The following is a 26676-nucleotide window of genomic DNA, read 5'->3' on the forward strand; positions in this document are numbered from 1 at the left end:
TTTTTTTTTTTTTTGATGTGGACCATTTTTAAAATCTTTATTGAATTTGTTACAATACTGCTTCTGTTCTATGCTTTAATTTTTTTGGTCCCGAGGCATGCGGGATCTTAGTTTCCCGGCCGGGGACCAAACCCACACCCTCTGCATTGGAAGGGTGGATTCTTAACCACTGGACCTCCAGGGGAGTCCCTCAGAAATTTGTTTAGATGATAGAGAGCACCTGTGCTTTCCCGAGCACTGATCTCACTGATCAGTAGGGGCCCAATAATACCTTGTCCTTTCTTGATTGATGGGCGTGAATGCCTGGGTGAGTGCCAGAGCTGCTGTGGCCTGTTTGAGTGGGAGAGGAGAGTGGAAATGTACCTTGTAATGAATTCACATTGGACAGAAGCAGCCTTTTTGGTGACTGTTTAGGTGAGAATCTTATGGAGGATCAGGAGTTCTGTGAAGTGGGTTCAGAGTTGAACTTGAGATTAAGCCTTGGCTGTGGTCTCACCACCGCTTCCAGGGACCGGAACCATCAGGTCTCTGGTCCTGACGCGGGTTCCTTAGGGTCAGGCCTGGACAGCACCAAAAGTGTCTGTACGGTAATCCCAGCCTCCTGATCTGTCCCACCTTCCCCTTCTGTGTCCACACGTCCATTCTCTGTGTCCCTGCGCTGCAGAGAAGTTCATCAGTACCGTTTGTCTAGATTTCACGTATGTGTTAATATACGACATTTGTTTTTCTCTTTCTGACTTACTTCACTCTATGACAGATTCTGGGTCCATCTGCATCTCTACAAATAACCTCGTTTCTCCCCTTTTATGGTTGAGTAATACTTGATTGTATCACATCTTCATCCATTGGTCTGCTGATGGACATTTGGGTGGCTCAGTGATAAAGAGCCCGACTGCCAATGCAGGAGATGCAGGAGACCATTTGATCCCTGGGTAGGGAGGATCCTCTGGAGGAGGAGATGGCAACCCTCTCCAGGATTCTTGCTGGGAAACCCCATGGACTAAGAAGCCTGGCGGGCTGCAGTCCACGGGGTCGCAAAGAGTTGGACATGACCGAGCACACACAGACACACTCCTGGGTTGCGTCTGTGTCTCCTTCCAGTCTTCTGTTTCTAAAACCAGCAAATGGAAACTTTGAGAAAGAATTCAGCAGTGTTCTTCTACATGTTGAATTTGCACCAAAGAGTTTCTGATTTTTGTGGAAGGCCAGTGCCTTTCCATTCTTCTTGCTAGTATTGATTTTCTGGGTTTTTTTTGGTTTGTTTTTTGTCTTGGGTGTTTGTTTTAAATGTTAAAAATTTTTAATTTCTTTTGGTCTTTCCACAGAAGAAGGCTCCAGTTTGGAGGAGACTGGCTTTAACTGGGGGGAGTACTTGGAAGAGACAGGAGCCAGTGCGGCCCCACATACATCCTTCAAACATGTAAGTGATGGTGACGTCCCTTCTTCTGGTTTGCGTTTGAGGCGTGGGAGATGCCAAACCTGTTTTGTGAAAGGGAATGGGAAGGAAAGATAAATTTGGCCAAGATTTATCCCCTGTAGAAAGGAATCCTGGAGAATTCCATGGACAGAGGAGTCTGTGGGTTCGCAAAGAATAGGACCCACCTGGGCAACTAACAGTTTCTTAGAAATACGGAGGAGATGAGGAAGTGAGTGGGGGGGTGTGAGCCTTGCTCTGATCCTGCCCAGGGCAGGTGCTCACCAGTTTCAGCCTTGTTTTGTGCCTCAGAAAGCCAGAGCTGAAGGCTGTGTTCCCGTCCGTCTGGGGGACGGAGACAGGTAAGGTTGATGTGAGCAAATAAAAGCAAACTAGGCAAGTAGGTGTTATGAGTCATGTCTTCTTAGGAGGCATAATGACTTTATATTTTAATTTTGCGTTAATATTTTTACTTTGAAAGGACACCTAAAAAGCTGTCTAGCCATTTGTGGACAGATGAGCCAAATTATAGGAAATGCCAGAAGTATTCAGGAAACATTTGGATCAAACCAAAAAATCACCGTTATCAATACTTTTTTTTGAACAATGCAAATAGTGTGCAAAGGGCAAGTCCCAGGAAATAAAAAAAATTCAGTTTTTATCCAGTGTTTGCTTAGATAGGAGATTTTGGTGATACATCATTAGCAAGGAAAAGAGTAATTTTCTAGGACCCAAGTTCCTGGGTTTTACTCTTTGCTTTATTGGAAATGAAAATTTAATAATGAGAGACATTCCCTCCCACCTTTCCCATGCTGGGTTTCCCAAGGCAGAGATTTAGCCATCATAAGCAAATCGGGGGACTTTCTCTACCTGGTCTTCCCTCTGGTTCTTTTTTATTTTAATGCAACATTTTATTCTTTTTTGAGGTGAAGTGTTCTTTTGAAAAAGAGTTTAAGACCTTATTAAACTTGCATGTCCTCGTTAAAGGTGGATTGCATTCCTGATTGCTTTCTAACACTGACATGTAGATTGTTATAATTACTGGTTTATTATGAATGGGATTGTGGCCATTTAGTGAAACTAGCAGCCAAATATTAAAACAACAAAACTAAAACTTGCCTGGCACCAAGTGGTTTCCGTTTTGCTAAGGCCATTGTAACGTGAGCCTTTTAATGTGCCAGGAGGACTTGGTAGATTTCCCCAGGCACTTTAGGAATGAGGTAGGACTTCCCTGGAAGCTCAGTGGTAAAGAAGCTGCCTGCCAATGCAGAAGATGCGGGTTCTCTCCCTGGGTTGGGAAGATCCCCTGGAGAAGGAAATGGCAACCCACGCCAGGATTCTTGCTGAGGAATCCCATGGACAGAGGAGCCTGGTGGGCTCCAGTCCGTGGATCACCAAGAGTCGGACACGACTTAGCAACTAAATAACAATTGATCAACGGCTTTTCCCTTCCTCTCTGTACCGGAAGTCGCCACGCTCTGTCTGTGTGGCCAGTGCTGTTCTCCTTCATCCAGTCTGCTCCCTCCTTCCCTTTCAGTCACGGTATAGTGTCCTGAACTGCAGAGGACCCATGGGTGAGCAGTTTGTAATCCCATCATCTCTGCGCAGCAGATACTCAGGGACATCCGATATGCTTGCTCTAGAATGTTGTAGCTTGCAAGGCTGGAAAGCTTTCTTCTGTGGGGAGGGCTGGCAAATAGTCATAGACGTGTGTGTGTGTGTGCTAAGTTGCTTCAGTCGTGTCCCACTTGGGGCGACCTATTGGACTGCAGCCTGCCAGGCCCTTCTGTCCATGGAATTCTCCAGGTAAGAATACTGAAGTGGGCTGCCATCTAGAGGATCTTCCCGACCCAGGGATTGAACCCTTGTCTCTTAAGTTTCCTGCACTGGCAGGTGGGTTCCTTACCACTAGCACCATCTGGGAAGCCCCTTCATAGATGATAACCCTTAATTTAAAAAAAAAGGAAACTGCATTTTCTGAGGCTGCTCTGTTCACATGCCATCTAGCCACATGCCATCTAGCACTTGGAAGGTGTGTCGTCCAAATTGAGAATGCAAGGGAGCAGGACACTACAGGACCTTCCTGGGGAGATACCCATGCTCCTAATTCCAAAACTTTACGTCTTCTCTGAGTTTCAAAGAGCAGATTTAATCAGAGAAGTAAGATAAATGAAGGAACAAGGGAAAGCCATCAAGAAAGACAAAGTAATAATTGTTTAGTTGTTTAGTTGCCAAGTCATGTCTGACTCTTGCGACCTCATGGACTGTATGTAGCCTGCCAGACTCTTCTGTCCATAGGATTTCCCAGGCAGGAGTCCTGGAGTGGGTAGCCATTTCCTCCTCCAGAGGATCTTCCCAGCCCAAGGATCCTAACCCATGTTGTCTGCATTTGCAGGTAGATTCTTTACCACTGAGCCACCAGGGAAGCCCAAAATAATAATAGTTTATCCATAAAACAAAGTCAAGGACCCTTAGTACCTCCTCATGAGCTACAGATAATATCCTGAGCATTATCCTTGAGGAGTTTTGCAGATACCAAAACCCCTACCAGCTAGAAGAGGTTAACTGCATGGTGACATGCAGCTTATCGACCCCAGACACTTGGAACCGGAAAGTTGATGATTGAGTTTCTGAACATATCACCCTGTTACCTCAGCACCAGCTAGCCAGAGAATTGTGCATTAGCTGATTCACACCTTGTGACTCACACCCCTAACCTTGCCTTTATTTTTAATTTTTTTTCTTAAATATTTATTAGAAAACTGACATTTACAATGTGTTTATATCACTCACTGAGTACATGGCATTTAAAAATAACATCATTACAGAAAGATAACAAAAATACAAAGTCTTAAAACCCATGGGATATGGAAAACATTATCTCCACTGAGGCCTTAAATGTAGTAGACTTTACATAAAAAGGAAAAGCAATGAGTATACAAGTATACAGCCAATTTAAGAAGTTAGCAAGATAAACAGAATAACCTTGCCTTTAAAAACCCGGGGAGTTTGGGTCTTCTGAGCATGAGCTGCCCATTCTCCTTGCTTAGCCCTGCAGTAAACGCTGTACTTTCCTTCACCACAGCCCAGTCTGTCGATTAGACTTTACTGGACGTCTGACTAACAGACCCAAGTTCTGTTTAGTAACAGGATGTGCCGTTAAGTGTAGAATGCACACCAGATTTCAGAGGCTTCCTTGGAAAATAAGAATGTAAACTTTCTCATTACTATTTTTTTTTATGTTGATTACATCTTGAAATGATGCTACTTGGAATCCTTTGGGTTAAATAAAACACATTACTGAAATTAATTTCATCTGTTTTATCTGTTTTTAAAGTGGCTACTAAGAAATTTAATGACTTACCAGTGGCTCACATTATATTCCTCTTAGACGGTGATGGTCTGAGGAAACAAATATTAAAAGTGTTATGTTTTTAATCGTTCTTGTTATCTTCTGGGTGTTACGTGTCTAGTGTGTGATGGATTTCTTGTGTTTTTGGTTCTTTAAGGTTGAGATCAGCATTCAGAGCAACTTCCAGCCGGGGATGAAGCTGGAGGTGGCCAACAAGAAGAACCCGGACACGTACTGGGTGGCCACGGTCATCACCACCTGCGGGCAGCTGCTGCTGCTGCGTTACTGTGGTTACGGGGAGGACCGCCGGGCAGACTTCTGGTGTGACGTGGTGATCGCAGACCTGCACCCCGTGGGGTGGTGCACGCAGAACAACAAGACCCTTATGCCCCCGGATGGTGAGCATGGGCTGGCCCAGCTCTCGGGCATCACTTGTGGTGCTCAGAGAGAAACCTTGTAGTGATTTGATAACAGTGATTTCCTGGGAAGATCCACCATTTCACGATCACTTCTTGAGTGGCTTCAGCCTGAGGGTGCTGGAGTAAGGGGGAGCTGGGTGCGTTTTCAAGAGTTGGAACTGAACCTGACCGCTGAACCCACCGTGTCCCTTTATAGCCTTTGAGCTTAATCAATCCTTGTGTGTGTTTTTGGATATAGGGAAAGGAAGGCTGAAGTGATGCTGGCAGTGGAGGTCTTGTTCTCTATTTCCTGCTGATGCATTATCTTTCCTTGTTTCTGGGTGAAATCCTGCCTTTTTGCTGTCCTTGCTTATCTCAAGACTTACTCTTAAATTTTGACACTTTTAAAACACTTGGAGAAGATGTAAGTGGGTTTCTTCACTTCATAATACATCCTCTAGTGGGTCGTTTTAGAGAGAAGTTCCAGGGTACAGAATTTTAATACTCTTAAGAGCTGATGGGTTCATTTAGTTAAAAAAAAAATCCATGCTGTAGCTTTAGAAAAGAGGGCAGAGTTGATGAATCAATTCTTCTTTCTCGCTTGGGTGAAAAATGTGGCAGCCGCCCTAGTTTTAGAAACACCATCAAATTTGTATCCTCTTGACTTTGTGCTCTTAGGCAAGACCCAGACACACTTAAAATGACAAATTGCCAGTGAAAAATGGGGAAACCCCGTGAGAAAGAGACACCATTAATGTGACTGAAAGATCTGAAGTCTGTTCAGACCATCCCAAGTGATGCTAATTGGAGAATTTCTTTATTGCTCGTTTTAGAGAACTTTTAACAAAATTGAGTAGGTGATCGATACGCGGCTTGGAAATCTTGCGTACAGAGAGCAAAGTCAGGAAGTCGCAGTTCACGGGGCGAGAGGTTTTATTGATTGCTATAGTGCAGGATAATCATTGCTCTGTAGCAGAGATAGCAGCTCGCTCCAGAGGGAATCGTGGGATGTGTTTTTGTATGAGGATTCTTGGTGGTTTCTGTCTTGCAGAGCTCATTGCACGATCTATCCCGTAGCTGTACCTGGTTGATCTCTGTCATGGTTAAACTTGAAAGGCGTCCCAGACCATTTAACATGAGTGAAAGTGGTCCATGACTCCTCATGTATTTGTTTGAGATGCTGCATGGTGATAGAGAGATTTTCACTGATCCCAGGAATCATGGGGTGGGAAAAGCAGGAACATGGCAGGTGGAGCCAGAGATGGGGGTTCTTGTCTGCCGTTTCCTGTTGGGACCTGGATGAGACCTCTGCATCTTCTCCTCTTTGAAATGAAAGGTGATAGTGTATCATCTCTGAAGAGCTTTCCAGCGTGACCTGCCTTGGTTTGTGATCCTTGGGAAGGAGAGCAGGAGGAGGGCACGGGTTTTGCTGTTGGGTGCACGAAGAGTGGAGTTTGCTTTTGCTTTGGGATGAGAATCGGTGGAATTCCAGCCCGGGAGTCTGTGCACAGCACAGAAGTCAGGTTTCTTTGTGACTGTTGGGGCCGGTGATGTTTCTGTGGATCAGGGAGCAAACTCGGTGGGGAAATCATGATGAGCGTTTGAGTCCTTTGTTGCCTGCCATGGATAGAATTTCACTCGATAAAGAATTGTAGACTCTGCTTCCTCTTTGGAACCCTGAGATCTGGGAGCACTCAGTTTCTGAGAGACTAGTCAGAACATGGATGTCAGTTTCAACTTACCGATGGATCAAGCAAGAAGACGGGAGTTTTGGATGATTTTATTAATGGGGAAGGGAAAGGACTGCCTTCTCTGGTCACATGTAGGGTGCAGGGCCCCAGTCTTTCAGGTCATTTTGGGATTCTTCAAGTAGCTTTCTGTCTTCTAAAGTCACCGCCCTGAAAAAGGGTCATTTTTAAAATTTTAGAGGATCTTTTACCAAGCATGTGGCATCTTTTGCAGTCCTGTACGTTCCTGCCTTGCTCTTTTTTCTTTTTTGTATTTATTTATTTAATTTGGCTGCCTTGGGTCTTAGTGTGGCATGTGACATCTTTGTTTAGTCATATGGGAACGTCATCAAGATGCACAGACTCTCTAGTTGTGGCATGTGGGCTTAGTAGGTGGAAATTTTGTGTACAGACAACCAAGTACATCCCACAGCCGTACCTGTTTGATCATGCAGGCCTAGTTGCTCCGTGGCATATGGGATCTTAGTTCCCCAACCACGGATTGAGTCAGCGTCCCATGCATTGCAAGCCAGGTTCTGAACCACTGGTCCGCTAGGGAAGTCCCTGCCTTGCCCTTTTAAGTAAAATTAATCTTTGAATCAGTGCAGGCCATCATCACACCATTGATGTTAGGAGGAAGGAAACAGCATGGCAATAGCCCCGTGGTAGTTTGTTAAGAGAGTTCCTTTAATAAAGACAGGTTCAGAGAGACTTGGGTTTAGTGACCCACTGGCCATTCCAAGAGCAGTGTTCCTGCTCCAGAGCTAATCGCTGCTAATCTTTCTTATTAAAAGTTTTAAGGAGCACAGTACATTAAAGCCTCACTAAGTGCAGTGGAGTATGATAGCTCTTAATACCGGAGCAAAATGTAAAGCATTTCAGCTTGCTGAATCAATACAACTCGATTTATTCATAAGCACGTTCACGTTTGCAAAGGGCAGCTGCCAAATAATTATTGTTTATGGTGATAATGTAAGGAAATGGTTTAACCCAATGACTGTTTCACTGTTATTTGTTCAGAAGTTAACAACATTGCCTCTTAATGTCTGGGCTTGGGGAGCTTTGGCATCCTGGCAGGTACCCGCAGAATCCCGGAAAGGAATGCTCCTGTGAGATTGCAGGTAAACACATTCGAGGATGCCCATCCAGATAACGCCTACTCTCCCAGCCCCTGGCTTATACATTGAGAGGTATTCTATTTATGTGCGCTTTCTACTGTTGCAAGGAGAGTATTGGAATTCTGGTGCCTTAGGATTCATGCCACTAATTTTTATTTTCCCCATTATTAAAATTTCCATAATTTGAATTGCAAACTCTGCAGTCTTGCCAGAATGACTCTATTTGCCGTTCGAGGTTGAATCAGAATGACTGGAGTTAGTTAATAGGTAACTTATTTGAATACAGGGATGTTTATTCATGAAGTGCTGGGAGAAAGTGTGACTGTGGCCTTCTGTTAGGTTGTGGGACTGGATCCTGCCTGGTTGTGAAGCTGGTGCTGGACTATTTGGGGGAATTACTGTTTTTCCTGTAGTTGATTGTGAAATAAGAGATGTGGCCGTTGGTACACAAGACCCTAATGTGAGTGGGTGACAGAACTTACCAGTCTGTAACCCTTGTTTAACTGTGGACTCAAACTAGACTTTGTTTGTGTTACATGAGACAATCAGCATTTAAAATTCCTATTTTTTTAAAAAAAATTAATGACATTTTAGTAATACTAGCAAAACCCAAACAATCACATTGTTTTCATTGGCTGTCTAATATTGTAACTGGAATTTGATTTGTACACTAATGAGAAAATTAAATATATATATACTATAAACTCAAAGAGAAACGGTAAATCTTAAGTGGACTTTTGGAGTTGACTAAACGTTAGACGGTTTAATGTGAAAAATTCAAGAAAATTTTTATTAAGTGGTGGATTTGGCTTTTTGAGATTTTTAAGAAGAGGGTAGAAAACTTTCGTCCAGACTGTTTTCCATTTTGTCATTTTTGGAGGCAAATAAAGGAAGAGATCTGTTTTGGAGCTTCCTTGCCAAATGGTAATCGTGAGATTATGTAAAGTTATGTAAATTGTATCAGATGCTATTTGGGTTTTTTCTGTACCATGGGAAAATTGTAAGCACAGAGCGGGACTATGAGATTTTCCTTTTTGGTGTTAGTCATAAATGTGTTTATTTTCTTTTGCTTCCTAACCCTGCAGCATACATACTTTACATCAGGCCAGTGTTTAATTCTGTGTGGAAGTGAGGGTGAGTTGGTCCTGTGGGTTTCCTTGCCCTGTGGTCTGGTCCTTCTTCCACGTGGTTAATGCTGTTGGAATCCCAAGCCCACCCAGCTCTCTTCCTTGGTCCTCTGCTGCCCATCTAGGGATCTTGGACTTTGGCTGCTCCTGATTGGGCTTTGGTCCTGGTGGTCCTTAGTGGGGTCTCTCGGCTCTCATTGGACCCTGTTCCTGCTGTGGGCGGACCCTTTACTACCGTGACCCTAACGTAGAGCCTGCAAGAGAAGCCTCCACTCACCTTCAGACAGGCTCGTCCCCCTTGGCACAGTGGGTCCTCTGGGACTGCCATTCTCCCCAGCCCTGATGCTAACTAGTAAACCTCCCTGTTCTTTGACTTTGAGCCAGGAGCCCTCAGTGTTCTTTGTCCATGAGGCCCTCAGTGTCGTCTGTCCAGGAGCCCTCAGTGTCATCTGTCCAGGAGCCCTCAGTGTCATCTGTCCAGGAGCCCTCAGTGTCATCTGTCCAGGAGCCCTCAGTGTCCTTTGTCCATGAGGCCCTCAGTGTTGTCTGTCCAGGAGTCCTCAGTGTCCTCTGTCCAGGAGCCTCAGTGTTCTCTGTCCAGGAGCCCTCAGTGTCCCCTGTCCAGGAGCCTGTGTCCTCTGTCCAGGGGCCCTCAGTGTCCCCTGTCCAGGAGCCCTGTGTCCAGGGGCCCTCAGTGTCCCCTGTCCAGGAGCTCCTCTTTCCAGGAGCCCTCAGTGTCGTCTCTCCAGGAGCCCTCAGTGTCCTCTGTCCAGGAGCCCTCAGTGCCATCTGTCCAGGAGCCCTCAGTGTCCCCTGTCCAGGAGCCCTGTGTCCCCTGCCCAGGAGCCCTGTGTCCCCTGTCCAGGGGCCCTCAGTGTCCCCTGTCCAGGGGCCCTCAGTGTCCTCTGTCCAGGGGCCCTCAGTGCCATCTGTCCAGGAGCCCTCAGTGTCCCCTGTCCAGGAGCCCTGTGTCCTCTGCCCAGGAGCCCTCAGTGTCCCCTGTCCAGGGGCCCTCAGTGCCGTCTGTCCAGTGCCGTCTGTCCAGGGGCCCTCAGTGCCGTCTGTCTAGGAGCCCTGTGTCCCCTGTCCAGGGGCCCTCAGTGCCGTCTGTCTAGGAGCCCTCTGTCCCCTGTCCAGGGGCCCTCAGTGCCGTCTGTCCAGTGCCGTCTGTCTAGGAAACCTCAGTGCCGTCTTCTGGTCTCCATCGTGCTTCTACCTCCTTCTAGCCTGTTGGAGAGGTGTGCTTCAGTTTCTCTTCTTCCTCTGAGTTCCTAAACAAGCCTCTTGACTTCACACTGCTTCTTGTGAAGTCTCTCGTCATGGCTCTACAACCCTGGGCCTTGCCGACCTGCCAGGGTTGTGCCCTCCTTCCGTGACTTTGCCTCTGTCCAGGGTCACGCCTCCAGTTTGCGTCCTTCTGTTTGGTCTCTGGGACAGTCTGCCTTGTTTGATTCCAATTCTCAGCGAGTGACTGATGTGTGCATGGCTTGTGTCCTGAGCCTTGTGAAAGCTGGGCAAATACAGCTTGAATGCAAAATCCTGGGGACTTAGGCTGTGGGGTTTCAGAGTAGAGTTCGGTGTTGTGTTGATCAGGGTTCTCCAGAGAATCAGAATGAATAGAAGCATGCACGCACACACACCCCACCCAACCCACCCAGATTTATTTTAATACATTGGCTCACCCTGTTGTGGAGGTTTGGCAAGTCCACAGTCTGATGGGGGAGGCCAGCAGGCTGCAGACCCAGGGCAGAGTTGCCCTTCTAGTCCCGTGGCCGTTTCCTAAAGAGACAGGAAGACCTGGGGTTGCTGGGGAAGTCCAGAGCTTCCTGCTGGAGATTCCCTCTTTCTGGGAGAGGTCAACCCTTCACACAGATTCTTCTCTGAAGACACAGCAGTTTAAAATTTTTATTTTTTCACGTTGGTTAATTGTATAGATTGCACATAAATGGAAGAAAGTGAAAGTCACTCAGTTGTGTCAGGCTCTTTGCCACCCCATGGACTATATATATTGTCCATGGAATTCTCTAGGCCAGAATACTAGAGTGGGTAGCCTTTCCCTTCTCCAGGGGATCTTCCCAACCCAGGGATCAAACCCAGGTCTCCTGTATTGCAGGCATATTCTTTACCAGCTGAGCCACAGGGAAGCCGTCACATAAGTATATTTATATGACTTAATCTCAGATGATTTCTGTGAATAGTAGACAGATTATGTGTCTGGAGTTTTCTGTCTTATTTTTTTAACTAGACATGATTTTGCTGAACTGAAGGCAGAAACAAATTTTATGGACTCTCTCTACACGCACACATATACATATACACACACATATAAAACAGTTTACTGATTTATTTTATTACTCATCCAAACATTGCTAGCCCATCAGCAGAACTCCCAGACAAGTGATCATAATTAAATTTAGTAATCTTTGGCATTTTTCCAGCCTGCAGTCATATATAAACCACAGATTTTTATATCCTTTTTGCTTCTGTCCACTGAAGATGTATTTGTCAGTGTAGGCAGATAGAACGTAATTCACAGTCAGTTTGCTTTGATTAATTAGTTAAAAATGTTTCCACGTGGAAATGGTCCATGTCTGTGGACCTGAACGTGCGCTCTCGCCCTGGGCCCCAGACCTGTTACCAGCAGACCTGTCCTCTGGTTTCCAGTGGTGTTTCCCGAGTCCTTTGTGCACCGGCATCTTTCCAAGGGTTGCTGTGCTCGGGTCGACTCGGGGAATCAGTTTCCATCTGCCTGGAGTGTCCCCATCGGTGTGCCTCCCCCGCCTCAGCTCTCCTTTATCCACTTTGGAGAAGGATGTGTCCCTAGGGTGCATCACTTTGTGACACTAAACACAGACTGTCTGTTTTCAGCGATTCCTCCTTTTCTCAGGGCCTCACCCTGAACCTCCACCCTTAAGGGTAACACATGACAATTACCTTTTTATGCTTAATCATCAGACATTTGTAATGTTATAGATTGTTTTTTGCTCAGGACTAAAAACAGTTGGCAGTGGCCTAAGCCAAAGGAAATTCTTATTCTGTGATCAGAGAAATCTTGAGAAATTTAATTATGTTTTACAGTTTTTGTCATGTATGAATTTTTGTGGTTGTTGAAGAGATGAAGAGTCAGAGGAACCATAAAAGACTTTGGGGAGGGACGTCCTTGGTGGTCCAGTGGCTGAGACTCCATGCTCGCAATGCAGGGTTCCTGGGTTCAGTCCTTGGTCAGGAAACCAGATCTCACGTGCCACAACTACGAGCTCCAGTACCACAACTAAAATTCTGCATGCTGCAACTGAGACCCAGCGCAGACTTTGGGGAGGTGGCTCAAATGGTAAACAATTTGCCTGCAATGCCAGAGACCTGGGTTCAGTCCCTGGTTAGGGAATATCCCCTGAGGAGGGCATGGCAACCCACTCCAATATTCTTGCCATGACATGAGAATCCCCATGGACAGAGGAGCCTGGCAGGCTGCAGTCTGTGGGGTCGCAAAGACTTGGACATTACTGAGCGACTGAGCCCATGTTAGGGCAAGAGTGTGAGGATCTGTGACTTCAAGGAGAAAAAGGAACGCTACACAAATTGACCGGTAAGGAGCTTATTTATGTCTGTTTGAAAATGTATGATGGGAGAGATCAGATTATTCTGTTGAATATATTTTATGGGAGCAATGGAGCAGTTTTATTCAAAATGTCATGTCAGCAGTACATAGGAAATGATGTCCTTTGCAACTGTTTAAACCAGTGAAAAATTTTAGAATGCCAAATTGAGAACATGTGAAGCGGAGCCATCAGATCTTCAAAAGTAGAACCTCGGAGGTTTCTGTTCCTCCTGAGCAGTTGTGCTCGGGGCCTTGTGGGTCTCTGAATGTTTTGACCTCCCCTCACCCTCCCACCTCTGCAGCTTTGTATCTGTCCTGGATACAGGATGGGATTGGACCTGACGGCCCTCAAACCACCTCCGACCCCTCTCTCTCCCCGACTGTCCTGTGTTCTCTCGCATCTCGTCCACTCATTTTGACAGTTTTTCTTATAATTGAGATGATTACAAGTCCTCAGGGCTTCACAAGTGCTTACCATCATAGGACTTTTATGGGTTTGTACCTAAGTCATTGAATTTCTTTGGTCGTGATAAAGGACAAATCTCGAAGCTTCCCTGATGGGGAAAGGACCTGGCAGAGGAAGGTCTTGGGTTGATGGGCAAGAACCCTGTCATGGGTGCCAGCAGCCACTTTGGTCCGCAGAGGATACTCCTGTCCTAGAATGGAATGATTTTTATATCCACCTATGAAGGGTTATTTATTGATGTTCTACTATGTGCCTGATTTTTTTTTTTTGGTTTGAATATACGGTATGGTTAATATTAAGCATTTTGTATGAAGCATGTTTGTAATGCAGTCAGCTTTTTGGTGGCAGCATGGACTCATCATGATGAACTTATTTTTGGAAAGGATGTTTTGTGCAGAGCTGATGTAATGATTTATTTGTCAGTCCTTTCTGCTTGGCCCTTCATTCCTGACGCTCTCATTTGTCTGGCTCAGAGGTATGAGAAGTTGATTTGAAATTCAGGAAACATGGGTATCGTCTCTCTCCTTGTTTGGGTGGGAGATTTTCTAAGAGCCACTTCTTTTCCAGTTTTCAAATTTATCTTTTTTTGTTATAAGCATGTAACGGATTACTTACTATTTATATCTGTTGGGTTGCTCTGATTCTTCCTTGCTCTCAGTTTCTTCCTTGCTCTGCAGGCTCCCTCTGGTTTTGGAGAGTGGGGGGCCGCTCCCCAGTTGCGGTGCCAGGGGTTCTCATTGAGGTGGCTTCTCTTGTTGTGGACCACACCCTCTAGGACTCTAGAGCACAGGCTCAGTGGTTGTGGTTCATGGGCTTAGTTGCCCCTCAGCATGTAGAATCTTCCGGATCAGGGATTGGACCTGTGTTCCCTGCATTGGCAGGTGGGTACTTACCCACCGGACTACCGGGGAAGTTCTGTGCTAGGCATTTTTAAAGGGTGGCTAGCCTGCAGTGAAAATTGACGAGAGCTGGACATCGATCTGCTTGGTAATGGGACTCTGACCCTTGACTTCTGGGGTGATCAACTAATAGCTAAATGGAGGGGCTCCTCTGGACTGGATTCTGCTTGTGTTTCAGTAAAATAAGTTGGTATTTCTGTGGCTGACTTCTGTGCAGTAAGAGTGCTTCTTAGGTCTGAATGGAGGCATGGATTGGCCTGGTGAGTGGCTCAGCTATGCCTCTTGCTGAAAGTAGGACCCTTGGAAAAAAGTCACTTAACCTCTTGGCGTCACAGTCCCTGTATCTTTAAAATGGCTAATTAATGCCTGACCTTGGTGATGGTATCAGCAGCAGCTTGCATGGCAGATGCAAAACCTCACTGAAACTGTGAAGTCGGAAGGGCACTTAGCATCACGTTTTTTTTTTCTTCTTCTATCTTAAATGAAAGAAGCTCTGATGGTCCACCCTGAATAGGCGGGGACAGAGGGAGCTATTGGAGGGAGAATGTGTCTGTGTCCAGCATGAAGAATCTGGAGAAACAGCTCCAAAGTGCAGACGCCCCTCACTTAGCTGGAAGCCCCCCACCCACCTGTGCTCAGTCCCCAGGACACTGAGAAGGAATGGCCTTTCCCTCCCTGTGATCTTGGAGAACTTTGGTCATATTTCTTTTCAAACCGTTCTCTTTGCCTGTGTTGTAGTTGTTTATGGATCTGTGATGGCACCCATTTTATGACAGAAGTAAGACTTGTGAACATTGTGTAACTTAGAAATGCATCTCTTGGATCCTGCTATTACAGCCTAACTAAGCGTGTGAACTTGGGTGGGGTCCGTCCTTTCTAAACTTTGTGACCTTCAGTGTGCTCATTTGCAACTTGGGGATCATGATAGCTACCTCATCGTGGATTGTGTAATGTATCAAATGGGCTTTGTGTGACCGCGGCAGAGCTGAGAGTGTGGGAGGAGGCTGAGAAAGGCTGGTTTTTCCTTCCTTCATCCTTCTCGTCAAGGATGGTATCTTCTCTGTCTTGGAAAGGTTATTTATTTATTGCTGGACAGCAGTTTCTTGTTCTCGACCAGTTTTAGGTTCACAGCCAGAGGAAGAGAGGGTACAGAGATTTCCCATCTCCTGTTTGACTACCTCCACTGTCAGCATCCCCACCAGGTGGTACTTTGTTACAGTTGATGAACCTGCACTGACACTTCATCGTCACCCAGAGCCCACAATTGACATGAGGGGTCACTGTTGCTATTGTAGGACTTCCCTGGTGGCTCAGATGGTAAAGAATCCACCTGCAATGCAGGAGAACCAGGTTCAATTCCTGGGTCAGGAAGATACCTTGGGGAAGGGAATGGCAACCCTCTCCAGTATCCTGGCCTGGAGAACTGCGTGGACGGAGGAACCTGGTGGGCTGTAGTCCATGGGGTCGCAGAGAGTCGGACATGTCTGAGTGACCAAGACTGCTTCAACACTTCTTGGTGCTGTGCGTTCTGTGGGTTTGGACACAAGTATAATGACGTGTGTCCTCTATGACAGTGCCGTCCAGAGCAGTTCCTGTGGCCCTAAAAAGCTTCTGTGCTTCACCTTTGCATCCCTCCCCACCCCAGCCTTCGGCAGACACTGATCTGTCTCCTGGCTCCATAGTTTTGCATGTTCCGTGTTGTCATACAGCTGGAATCACACAGCCTCTTGTTTTTATGCCTCGCACAGACTTAAAGCTTGGTCCTTGCTATGTGGGTAAAGAGCAAAGCCTCTGAGCTACCACCGTGACGACAGCAGGGGCTGATTGGTAGGAGCGCGTGCATGTTGTGTTTTGAAGAGCCTTTCAATACAGTCACGCTCACGCACTCCAGTCACACTGCTTGGTCTTGACGCCTTTGCCCGTCAGGTTTTTGGTGGAGAGAGGCGGGGAGGAGAGCTGTGAGTCATACAGCCTCGTATCAAGATAAGGGAGCGACAGCCAGCCTGCCAGGGACGAGAGAGTAGCATGGGGAAGTGGATGCCAGCCCAAGGGCGGGTCATGCCGTGCGCTGTTGAGCAAGTAGCCCAGTCGTAGGTCTGGAGGGTCTGCCTGCTCAGTCGTGGCTGACTTGTGCGACCCCACGGACTGTAGCCCACCAGGCTCCTCTGTCCCTGGGATTTCCCAGGCACGAATACTGGAATGGGTTCCCATTTCCTATTCCAGGGGATCTTCCCGGCCCAGGGGTCGAACCCTCGTCTCCTGTGCCTCCTGTATTGGCAGGCAGATTCTTTACCGTTGCACCACCTGGGAAGCCCACTACACAGCAAGCTGTCAGCTGTTATACAGGAAGGCAGAGTAATTGATCTTTGTGACGCTCACTCCTTAAAGAGGCTTTTCATGTATTTCGTATCTATTAAGTAGGGGGCAACAGAAAAGGCCAAGCTGAGAGGGGTATGGTGACGAGAAACAGAGACTGTAAATAGGTACTGCGCTTTCACAGACAAGTGCTCCATGAGTTGGATGTATTTTTATAACTTCCACAGAGCTCTTCTTCCATACCTAGGTTTAGAGTAGGGTTGTCATTCTGGCTCCTTAAATGTGGTGAATCCCTAAACAACACAGCCTGGGGGCGTTGTCTTGCCAGATGCTGTTGATTTTTGTGTTTTATGCACAGACTTAAATCAGATGCTGTTGATTTTTGTGTTTCGAGATGTCGTGAGCTGTGTTGGTCAGCCAGAGGGATAGGCATGGAACCTGGACTGGGGACACCTGCTGGGCTGAAAATCAGGCCAACCTGGAGCATGGCTGCTGGGTCCACAGTTAAGGCAAAGGATGTGACCATTCAGCTGTCGGTTGAGACTGATTTTCTAAGATGACACAGGCAGATTCTCTCTGGTGGATGGTGCATCCACAAGAGAGGTCCAGGTGACATACTCCAAGCCTGAGAACAAAGCAAGACCCTGATCCATGGGTTGGGCTCCTTGGAAGAAAAATCTAGAACCTACAGCAGTGTTAGGCACTGGACTGGGAAGCTTACCAGGTAGGGTCAGAGCGTGCCCTGACCTCATCAATGGGGTAGCAGAGGTGGGAAGAGGGAGCTAAAATGGGGCCATACAGTACTTCCTGGGGCCATGAACAGATTCCTAGGATAAAGCAAGCTTGGCAGGGCCACGTTTATGCACCCTGGGAGTGAAAAATGGATAGGGAGATTCATAAATACCATAGGTTCCTGAGACCTCAGAGTCAGAGGGAACACTCTGATCTGAGAGGTGGAGAATGGAGGAGTGAGCCCCCCAGACAAGGATCTTGAGTGTCTTGTCATTATCTCTTATCAACTGACAGAGCTATTAAGCATATTTGGTTAAGCAGTACAAATGAAAAAAAAAATAACATAATTTATACAGCGGTGACAAACAACCTCCAAAAGCCCATCATGTTATAGCCATTAAAATAATCTGTAATTATTTTTTCAACTAGACAGTATGTCAAATCATTAGCATCCGTTCAGCTTATTTCTCAGGAAATTATGTGTTGGGTATCTTTTGAGTCTGTCATAAAGCAAAATAATCACACCAACTTCCCTAATCACTTAACTCATAAGCAAAACAAAACTGTTTGAAAGTCTCCAAAGAAAATAACAGTTATTTAAAACTTACTTTCGGGTTCAAATGTTTTCTTGCCCTGTAAAGGTCATGGGATGATGTATATGCCCTGTGTGTTATGTGGAGCAATAATTAATCACAACTTTGTTTTGTGACATCTGTAAAGCAACCCTGTCTTCAGATTCTTCATTTGTACATCCAAGGTATGTAATATTTTTAGCATCAAAATTAATTTTCAATCCCTAATGTACATGGAACTTTAGAGCTGTAAGTTCTGCTAATGGTTCTTTCAGTAAAGTGTGTGTATTTATGTGTCTTTTCTTGGGTGGATTTCTTCGAAGCATTTCTCCAGGCAGGATGTTCACATAAATAACCAAGCAGCAAATAAATGTCAATTAAAAATTCTATTAACGTAACTGGCAGGAGTCCTTTCGCAAATATTTAAGTACAGTATATTTAGATTAAATTTAATTCAGGGGGAGATGCTTGCCTGCTCAGCTTCCTAAAGTAGCTCATCTTTCCCTTATAACAGAAGAATATTTTATTTTACATTTCAGAAGTAAAGGTCTAAACTGCATACATCTGAATTGTTTTATTGTTGTTTAGTTGCCAAGTCATGTCTGATTCTTTGCGACCCCGTGGACTGTAGCCTGCCAGGCTCCTCTGTCCATGGGATATTCCAGGCAAGAATACTGGAGTGGGTTGCCATTTCCTTCTCCAGGGGATCTTCCCCACCCAGGGATCGAACTGCATTGGCAGACACATTCTTTACCACTGCACCATGGGGGAAGCCCACATACATCTGAATATTGCATGTTAAAGTGTTATGAAAATTTTAATGTGGTTTTCAGAAGCAAAGAAATTTGGTCATTTTCAAGTTTTCATGGTTACCTTTCTTCTTCCTGGACCCTCTCTTTTTCGTTTTCAAAATTTCTCTTTCCTGAGGGTTTTTTTTGTTTGTTTGTTTCTGGCTCATCTGAGGGCCTTGATCACGTGGTTTATGTATTAGGGTGCAACCTCGGCTGCTGTGGTGGAAAGACTCTGATATGCTGAGGCTCACGTAGATGGTTACCGCTCTTGACTTCAGCAGGCCAGGGTGAGTGGTTTGCGATGGTGGTGCCTCTTCTCTGTTGGATCTGTCAGGCCCCGGGTTCTCTCCAGGTTGTTATCGGGTACTGAGGAGAGTTCCCTGTGCTACACAGTGGGTCCCTGTGGTTATTTATCAAGTTCCCTCCACAAAGGTTCGGAAGACGCCCACTGGTGCAGAGCAAACTGGAGAGAAAAGAATCCGAAAAAGAATGAATATATGTGTATGTATCGCTGATCACTTTGCTGTGCACCTGAAACTGACCCAGCTATACTCCAATAAAATGTGTTAAAAATTAGCCTCTGCAATCACAAAGAAGGAAGGGCGCATTCAGAGTCTTTGGCTCACCTCCCCATCAGCCAGAACTTAGCACTTGGCTGTACGTACGTCGTCGTAAGGGCTGATGGGAAATGTCCCCAAGTAGCCACAGTTAGGTTCAACTTTGTAGCCAAAACTCTCAGGTAGGAGGCTTCCTTTAAGAAAAAATTGTTTATTTATTTGGCTTCACGCAGGATCTAGCTGCCTGACGAAGGATGGAACCTGAGCCCCTGCATTGGGAGCTCAGAGTGTTAGCCACTGGACCAGCAGGGAAGTCCCGAGGCTTCTTTACCTAGAAGAGTCAAGGGGACAAAGAGGTCTGGGGACACAGCAGTGTCTGCCATAATTCATGTAGCTCACAGAACTTTTTTTAAGATGACTATTTTAGCCTTACCGAACATGTCAGGGAAATGTCCAAATGCTGCAAAGATAGAACTAGACAACATTTTTCTTCCTTTGGGACTCAAAATGCATTTTCTGTAGTTGATACAGTACCTTTCAATTTCTAACTGGCAGTATCTACTGTTCATTTAGTAGAACCTGTGCTTTCCCTGGTATTAACTTTTAAGGAGATTAATGGCCCACGATATCATTTCCTTTCTAATAGTTGGGCTCATCAGCCACACTTTTCACTGTGCTTTTAAACTGCAGTCCGTCTGGAACAGTCCTTAAAATCATTTGCTATTTTGGCTGTGTTCCTGTTTATGTACTAAAACAATATCTTGGGCCTAGATTAATTTTCTCATTTTTAGATTCTGTTTTTTAAGCTAGAGTTTATTAGTCAATATGAATGAATGAATGTTAGTCGCTCAGTCATCTCCGACTCTTTGTGACCCCATTGACTGTAGCCACCAGGCTCCTCTATCCGTGGGATTCTCCAGGCAAGAATACTGGAGTGGGTTGCCATTCCCTTCTCCAGGGGATCTTCCTGACCCAGGAATCGAACCCCGGTCTTATGCATTGCAGGCAGATTCTTTACTTACTGAGCCACCAGGGAAACCCTGTCAGTTAATATACCCACACTATTTTAGAGACAAATGGTTCTAAAACACTTTTGAAAAAGATTAGCAGTATCTTACATCCTGCAAAATACTCTTTCTCAAGGTGCTTTCAGCTGTTTCAGATAAGAACTCAGTATAAGACCCTCCACCATGATATAGCATCAACAATTTATTTATTTTTTAAGGAATTTTTTGTGATGTGAATCATTTTTAAAGTCTTCATTGAATTTATTGCACACTGTTTATGTTTTATGTTTTGGTTTTTTGGCTGTGAGACATGTGGTATCTTAGCTCCCTGTCCAGGGATTGAACTGGCAGTTCCTGCATTGCAAGGTATAGTCTTAACCACTGGACTACTAGGGAATCCACAGCATCATACAATTTTAGAATACAGAAGTCAGAAAGATCCTACAAGTGTCTAGAAAGAAAAAAAAAAACAGATTATATACAGACTGTTGATTAAAATATTTTGAATCAGTTTCTTTGCACAAAGATAAAAAGGGGAGGTTGTCAGGTGTGTGTATTCTTTGGTGTGTGTAGTCAAATGTTAGACTCAAAGTTAAGCCAGCAGCTCCTGCCATTTTGGACTTTGGTCTTGAATTAAGTATCGGTGAGGAAATTTGGGAGGTGAAGACCACATAGTTCAAGTGTTCAGGGCCTTACTTTTGCCTTAAACATGGTAGGAATTTAAGTGTTTTTTAATATTTTATTTATTTATTTTTCTCTTTATTTTTTATTGAAGGATAATTGATTTACAGAATTTTGTTGTTTTCTGTCAAACATCATCATGAATCAGCCATAGGTATACGAATATCTCCTCCCTTTTGAAACTCCCTCCCAACTCCCTCCCCATCCCACCCCTCTGGGTTGATACAGAGCCCCTGTTTGAGTTTCCTGAGACATACAGCAAATTCCCCTTGGCTGTCTGTTTTACATGTGGTAATGTAAGTTTCCAAGTTACTCTTTCCATACATCTCACCCTCTCCTCCCCTCTCCCCGTGTCCATAAGTCTATTCTCTAGTCTGTTTCTCCACTGCTGTCCTGTAGATAAATTCTTCAGTACCATTTTTCTAGATTCTGTATATATGTGTTAGAATACGATATTTATCTTTCTCTTTCTGACTCACTTCACTCTGTATAATAGGTTCTAGGTTCATCCACCTCATCATAACTGACTCAAATGCATTCCTTTTTATGGCTGAGTAATGTTCCATTGTGTATATGTACCACAACTTCTTTATCCATTCATCTGTCGATGGACATCTAGGTTGCTTCCATATTCTAGCTATTGTAAATGGTGCTGCAGTGAACAGTGGGATACATGTGTCTTTTTCAATTTAGCTTTCCTCAGGTTATATGCCTAGGAGTGGGATTGCTGGGTCATATGGTGGTTTTATTCCTAGTTTTTTAAGGAGTCTCCATACATCTTCCATAGTGACTGGATCAATTTACATTCCCACCAAAAGTGATGAAAATCTGCATCTTTTCTTCCTTTGGTTGACCCAGAAGAAACACTGGGTTTAAATGAAGTAGGTTTGCATTGAACTATCGGGGTGAATGTGGCTTTGTGCCACTGCTCAGCTGTGGAGTTTCCATGTTTTGCATTTTCAAACTACTCATCAAATTAACACTAATCCATAGTGGATGTAATAAGAGCATCTTAGCTCTGATCCTGGAGTGAGCTAAGGTGGCGGTGAGCCCTGGGGGTGAACTTCCACATCCCAAAGTAAATTAATTAGGTGCTTGTATTGACATTACTATTTGTAAACTAATTTCATTTGTATTTTTGGCTGCGCTGGGCTTTTGTTGCTGAGAAGGCTTTTCTCGAGTTGCGGCGAGCAGGGGCTATTCTCCAGTTGTGGAGGGGCTTTTCATTGCTGTAGCTCCAGCTGTGGAGCCCGGGCTCTAGGACTCTCGGCTTCAATCCTTGCAGCACCTGGGCTTGGTAGCTGCGGCCCCCTGGCTTTGGAGCGCAGACTCAGTGGTTGTGGTGCGCAGGCTTAGTTGCTTTGAGTCATGTAGGGTATTCTCCAACCAGGGATTGAACCTGCGTCTCCTGCTTTGGTAGGCGGATTCTTTACCCAAGCCATCCGGGAAGCCCTGGTGTTACTGTTGCTAGTGGATTTTTAAAGAGGAAATGTTGAGAGTGTAAAGCATGGAGCTGCCCTATGGTATTGAGAAGTTAACCTCTGCAGAAAAGACCAGCTTATTCTGTCGTGGGGGTTTTGAAAGTGGCTTGTGGTCATGTGTGGGGCTCCCACTCACCTGTACCTGTTTGCTCTTCTTATTTTACCCGTTGTTAAAGAATTCTTGAGGTTCTGTCCCACTGACGTTGTTAGGAGGATTGTTGTTGTTAGTTGTAACTGATGGTTGGAAGTGGAGCTATCAGGAACCCGCTGTGTCTTCACCTGTGACTGCTGAGGAAAGGTTGTCACCTGCAGGACCCGACAAGGGTCATTGTTTGTGTTCATCTGAGTGACAAGAGCCCTGGACACCAGCCCATCTGCGACCGGCCTTTCTGGGTCAGTGTTCAGCATCTGCACTATGAGACCCGGCTGTGGGAAAAGGGGACACAAACCCAGACCTTACGAATGGGGGCAGCCTGCGAACCCTGAGACTTCTCAAAGGTTTCTTCTTGGCTGTCAACAGCCACGGAGCTTGTTGCCTTCGTAGGAGGTGGAGATTTATTCAGCGTTTTCCTGCCTATAAATGACGCAGATCCCATGGTAGGCAATTCCTGAACCCACTTCCCTTCCTAGAAAATCTGTTGTGTGATGATTTTAAAGGACTTAGGCTAATCTGTGGGACATGGGAGAGTGATAATAAGCTTAACAACTTGAAATTAAAGTTGCTTTGTAAAAAATTAAAAATTTTAGATTTTATTGGAGTAGAGCTGATTTACAATGCTGTGGTAGTGTTAGGAGTACAGCAGTGTGATTCAGTTATGTACATACATATGTGCATTATTTTTCAGATTCTTTTCCCATATAGGTTATTATAGAATATTGAGTTAAGTTCCCTGTGCTGTATAGGAGGTCCTTGTTGATTGTCTGTTTTACATACAGTAATATATATATGTTAATCCCAAACTCTTAATTTATCGGGTGCTCCCCCCAACCTTTTAGAGCTCTAGAGAGAATCCTATTCTTCCTGCCTATCAAATAAAATTTTGGTTGGAAGAAATTTTATCCCAAACTCTAATTGGGGTTGTCTTCCACTAGGAGAAACGAAGGGTCTTACAACTGAAGAGCATCTCCATTTCTCAACTTCCCCCAAAGAGAACCAACAAAGGATGGCACGCCTCGTCATGAAATTAATTTGAGCACGAAGCAAAAAGTCAGTTTGGTCTTTACATAAAATTTAGAATTAGGCAAATGTCACTAAACCTGAACAGTCTATGTCAAACATGAGTATCCTCTTGAATTATTGTTGAGGGGCAAGATAACAAGTGAAGAATGGGGAGCAGAGTGGTGTGCGGAGACTGGTTGGTTGGAGAATCAGGAACAGAGCAGAAAGTTAGGTGTTAGCATCTGAAAAGCAAGCAGTTCTGGTGAGGTGCATGCAAACCTTGATCAAAAATAATTGCGAAGTAATTCTTAGGGGAGAAATGTCATCTTTGTGAGATGAATGCCTTTTCCCACCTGGTGGGTTTCTTCACTGGTTAGCCCTGGGCAGGATAAGCCAGGTTTTTAAAATGTTAATGAATTAATTATTATTATATTGATTGCTATTAGCTCTTGTCATTGCTGGACCGTGGGGGACAGTGGGAGAAATTAGGTTCATTTAGGACTACGTGTGTGTCCTGGATGTGGAAACCTGAAAGTATTGAAAAGTATTAGTGGAAAATCTTTGAGCCCAGTTCAGTGAAATGGGGTTGACTGTGGTCTTACACCTGTGAGATGAGGAATCCTTAGGTTTGAGAGGTCCGGATTGACAAGAATTTGTATTTAAATTTTTCCCCTGCAAGGCATGTGGGATCTCAGTTTTCCAGGGATTGAATCCTCTGGCACTGGAAGGGTGAGTCTTAACTGCTGGACTGCCAGGGACGTTCCAAGGATTTGTAGTCTAGAAAGTGTTTCAAGATGGACCCAGAAATGAGTTGAGAACACGAGTGATTGTGACCCTCGGTGTCAAAGACTGAAAGCTGCCATCTTAGTCCTGGATGTTCTCAGGATGGGTAGGTGCCTGGGACCCAAGATGAGGTTGTAAGGGGCAGAGGGGCCCTGACGACCTTGAAGGACCTTCAAATAGAAGAAAACGACATCCTGGTGAAGGTGCCTTGTCTTGTGAAGAGCAGCAGTTCACTTTTCATACCTCTGGCCTAATAGCAGTTTTGAACGATACCAGTACAGTATCGTTCAGTAAGTAGGGTCGTTCAGTAACGATACAGTAAGTAGGATACTTGGTTCACATCCCTTGCATGTTTACAAGCTTTCCTAAAATCTATCATTTCAAGGAGAAATGGAGACACTCCCTCTCTAAATCAAGGTGCCTGCCCAGTCCGTGGTCATAAGTCACGGTGCATGTGTCAATGAAAAGAAATGAACTGCTTTATCTTTCACGGGGTTCAGTCTCATTGCATAGAGAAAGTAGCCTGTACATCGATACTGTAAACAGTTGCATTTAAGACCCTGTTGTCTGTGTCGGGTCCTTGATTTTTTCTCTTCTGACATCCTCTGTCTCCATCTCCATTTCCTTTTTCTCCATCTGCTTTCTCCTTGATGCTCAATTTTCTGTCCACGGTTATGCTAAAATTACACTTTCAGGGCACCAGCAACTCTTATGGCCAAACTCAGTCGTCTTTTTCTGTGAAACTTGTCATAAGTGGATTGCATTAACATTGTTCTTCCCTCATTTCCCCAACTATCCTTTAAAAAATGTTTTTTGTTTCCCTGGTCATTTTCTCTTGATAGTATTTTTTGCATCCAATTTCTGGGTTTTCTGTCTAATGGCACCACATTTAAATATGCTGACATCACAGAGGATAAAATAAAACATCATCCAACTCTTTGTGACCCTGTGGACTGTAGCCCACCAGGCTCCTCTGTCCATGGTGATTCTCCAGGCAAGAATACTGTAGTGGGTTGCCATGCCCTTCTCCAGGGGATCTTCCTAACTGAAGATCTAACCCAGCTCTCCCCCATTATAGGCAGATTCTTTACCATCTGAGCCACCAGGGAAGCCCCAAAATATAACATCACATTCCCCTCAAGTACTTTGGATGGGGCGGGGTTCCAGCTGTGGCATTATGACTCCTGAGTGTTTATCCTTCCTTCCTTGACCAGGCTGGTCATGGCTTGTGTTCAGCTCCATTTTACTATCTGTAAAATTTGCCATGAGTCAAGAGTTGCTGTTGTATTCAGATCCAGTTCTAGCTAATTCTTGTGCTCCTGATCAGTCGCTCAATTCTGGCTGACATTTTGCAGCCTGTGGATTATACCCCACCAAGCTTCTTTGTCCATGGGGTTTCCCAGGCGAGAATGCTGGAGTGGGTTGCCATTTCCTACTCCAGGGGTCTTCCCAACCTAGGGATCCAACCCATGTCTCTTGCATTGGCAGGTGGGTTCTTTACTATAGTACCACCTGGGAAGCCCTAGCTAATTCTACTGTGAAGAAATTGGTGAGAAGAAAAGTGAACCATAATTCTGCAGGAAAACAGTCTTTTATGACTCCTTGAGCATATTTTACACTGTTTTATTTCAAGGCAGTTTTTCATTTACAAATGATTAAGGATTTCAGAAACTGTTGGAACAGAGTGAGTTCAGATGGATTGAATTATTAACGTCTTCACTTTTACGTGTGTCTGTTTGATATTCTACACTAGCACGTGAAATACTCATTAAAGAAGTGTTTGTCCTCTCATTGAGGGTTTTTATTTCCTTTTTGGTGACTGAGAATGTATTGCAGAAGTTTTGGTTATGCCTCGTTCCATAAAGCATTATAGTCCCAAATGTTTTAGGTAGAAATTTGTGTTGTTTAGTTGCAAAGTTGTGTCTGACTCTTTGCAACTCCATACACAGTCCATGGAATTCTCCAGGCTAGAATACTGGAGTAGGTAGCATTTCCCTTCTCCAGAGGATCTTCCCAACCCAGGGATCAAACCCAAGTCTCCTGCATTGAAGGTGGATTCTTTACCAGCTGAGCCACAAGGGAATTCCAAGAATACTGGAGTGGGTAGCCTATCCCTTCACCAGGGAATCTTCCCAATCCAGGAATCGAACTGGGGTCTCCTGCATTGCAGGCGGATTCTTTACCAACTGAGCTACCAGGGAAGCTCAAGGCGAAGGTGAAGACCATTCAGTTCAGGAGCCTCGTTGGATACGTACGTTTAAAGGTTGTTTATTGACATTATTGTAATACAGTTTTCACCCAGTTTTCCTTTCCACGTGGATCATGGAAATTCTTACTGAAAAATACCGTGTTTATAGATATGCGGGCAGACAGCATGTCAGTACGTGCTAGAGGGTGACGGAAGGAAGAGGGTAGGCTTAGCACAGGGGCAGGGTATTAGCCAGAGCTCACAGCATAATTTTTATTTCTGTATGGTAGCTTAGTTTGTAATGAAGGCT

The 26676-nt window shown here is 44.9% G+C and overlaps 1 protein-coding gene across 2 annotated transcripts in view; it reads left to right on the forward strand.

Moving 5' to 3' along the window:
• Positions 1-26676, forward strand: part of SFMBT2 (Scm like with four mbt domains 2) — a 179396-nt gene that overhangs the window by 21107 nt on the left and 131613 nt on the right. For both annotated transcript variants that reach the window (XM_055427190.2, XM_055427181.2), the window contains exons 3-4: positions 1326-1420; positions 4924-5164. In XM_055427190.2, coding sequence (XP_055283165.2) covers positions 1326-1420; positions 4924-5164 — 336 coding nt within the window. The remainder of the gene's footprint in view (positions 1-1325; positions 1421-4923; positions 5165-26676) is intronic.

The sequence above is a fragment of the Moschus berezovskii genome, chromosome 15 (assembly GCF_049115385.1).
Source record: "Moschus berezovskii isolate FMDL1 chromosome 15, NW_MosBer_1.0, whole genome shotgun sequence".
NCBI classification, from domain to species: domain Eukaryota; kingdom Metazoa; phylum Chordata; class Mammalia; order Artiodactyla; family Moschidae; genus Moschus; species Moschus berezovskii.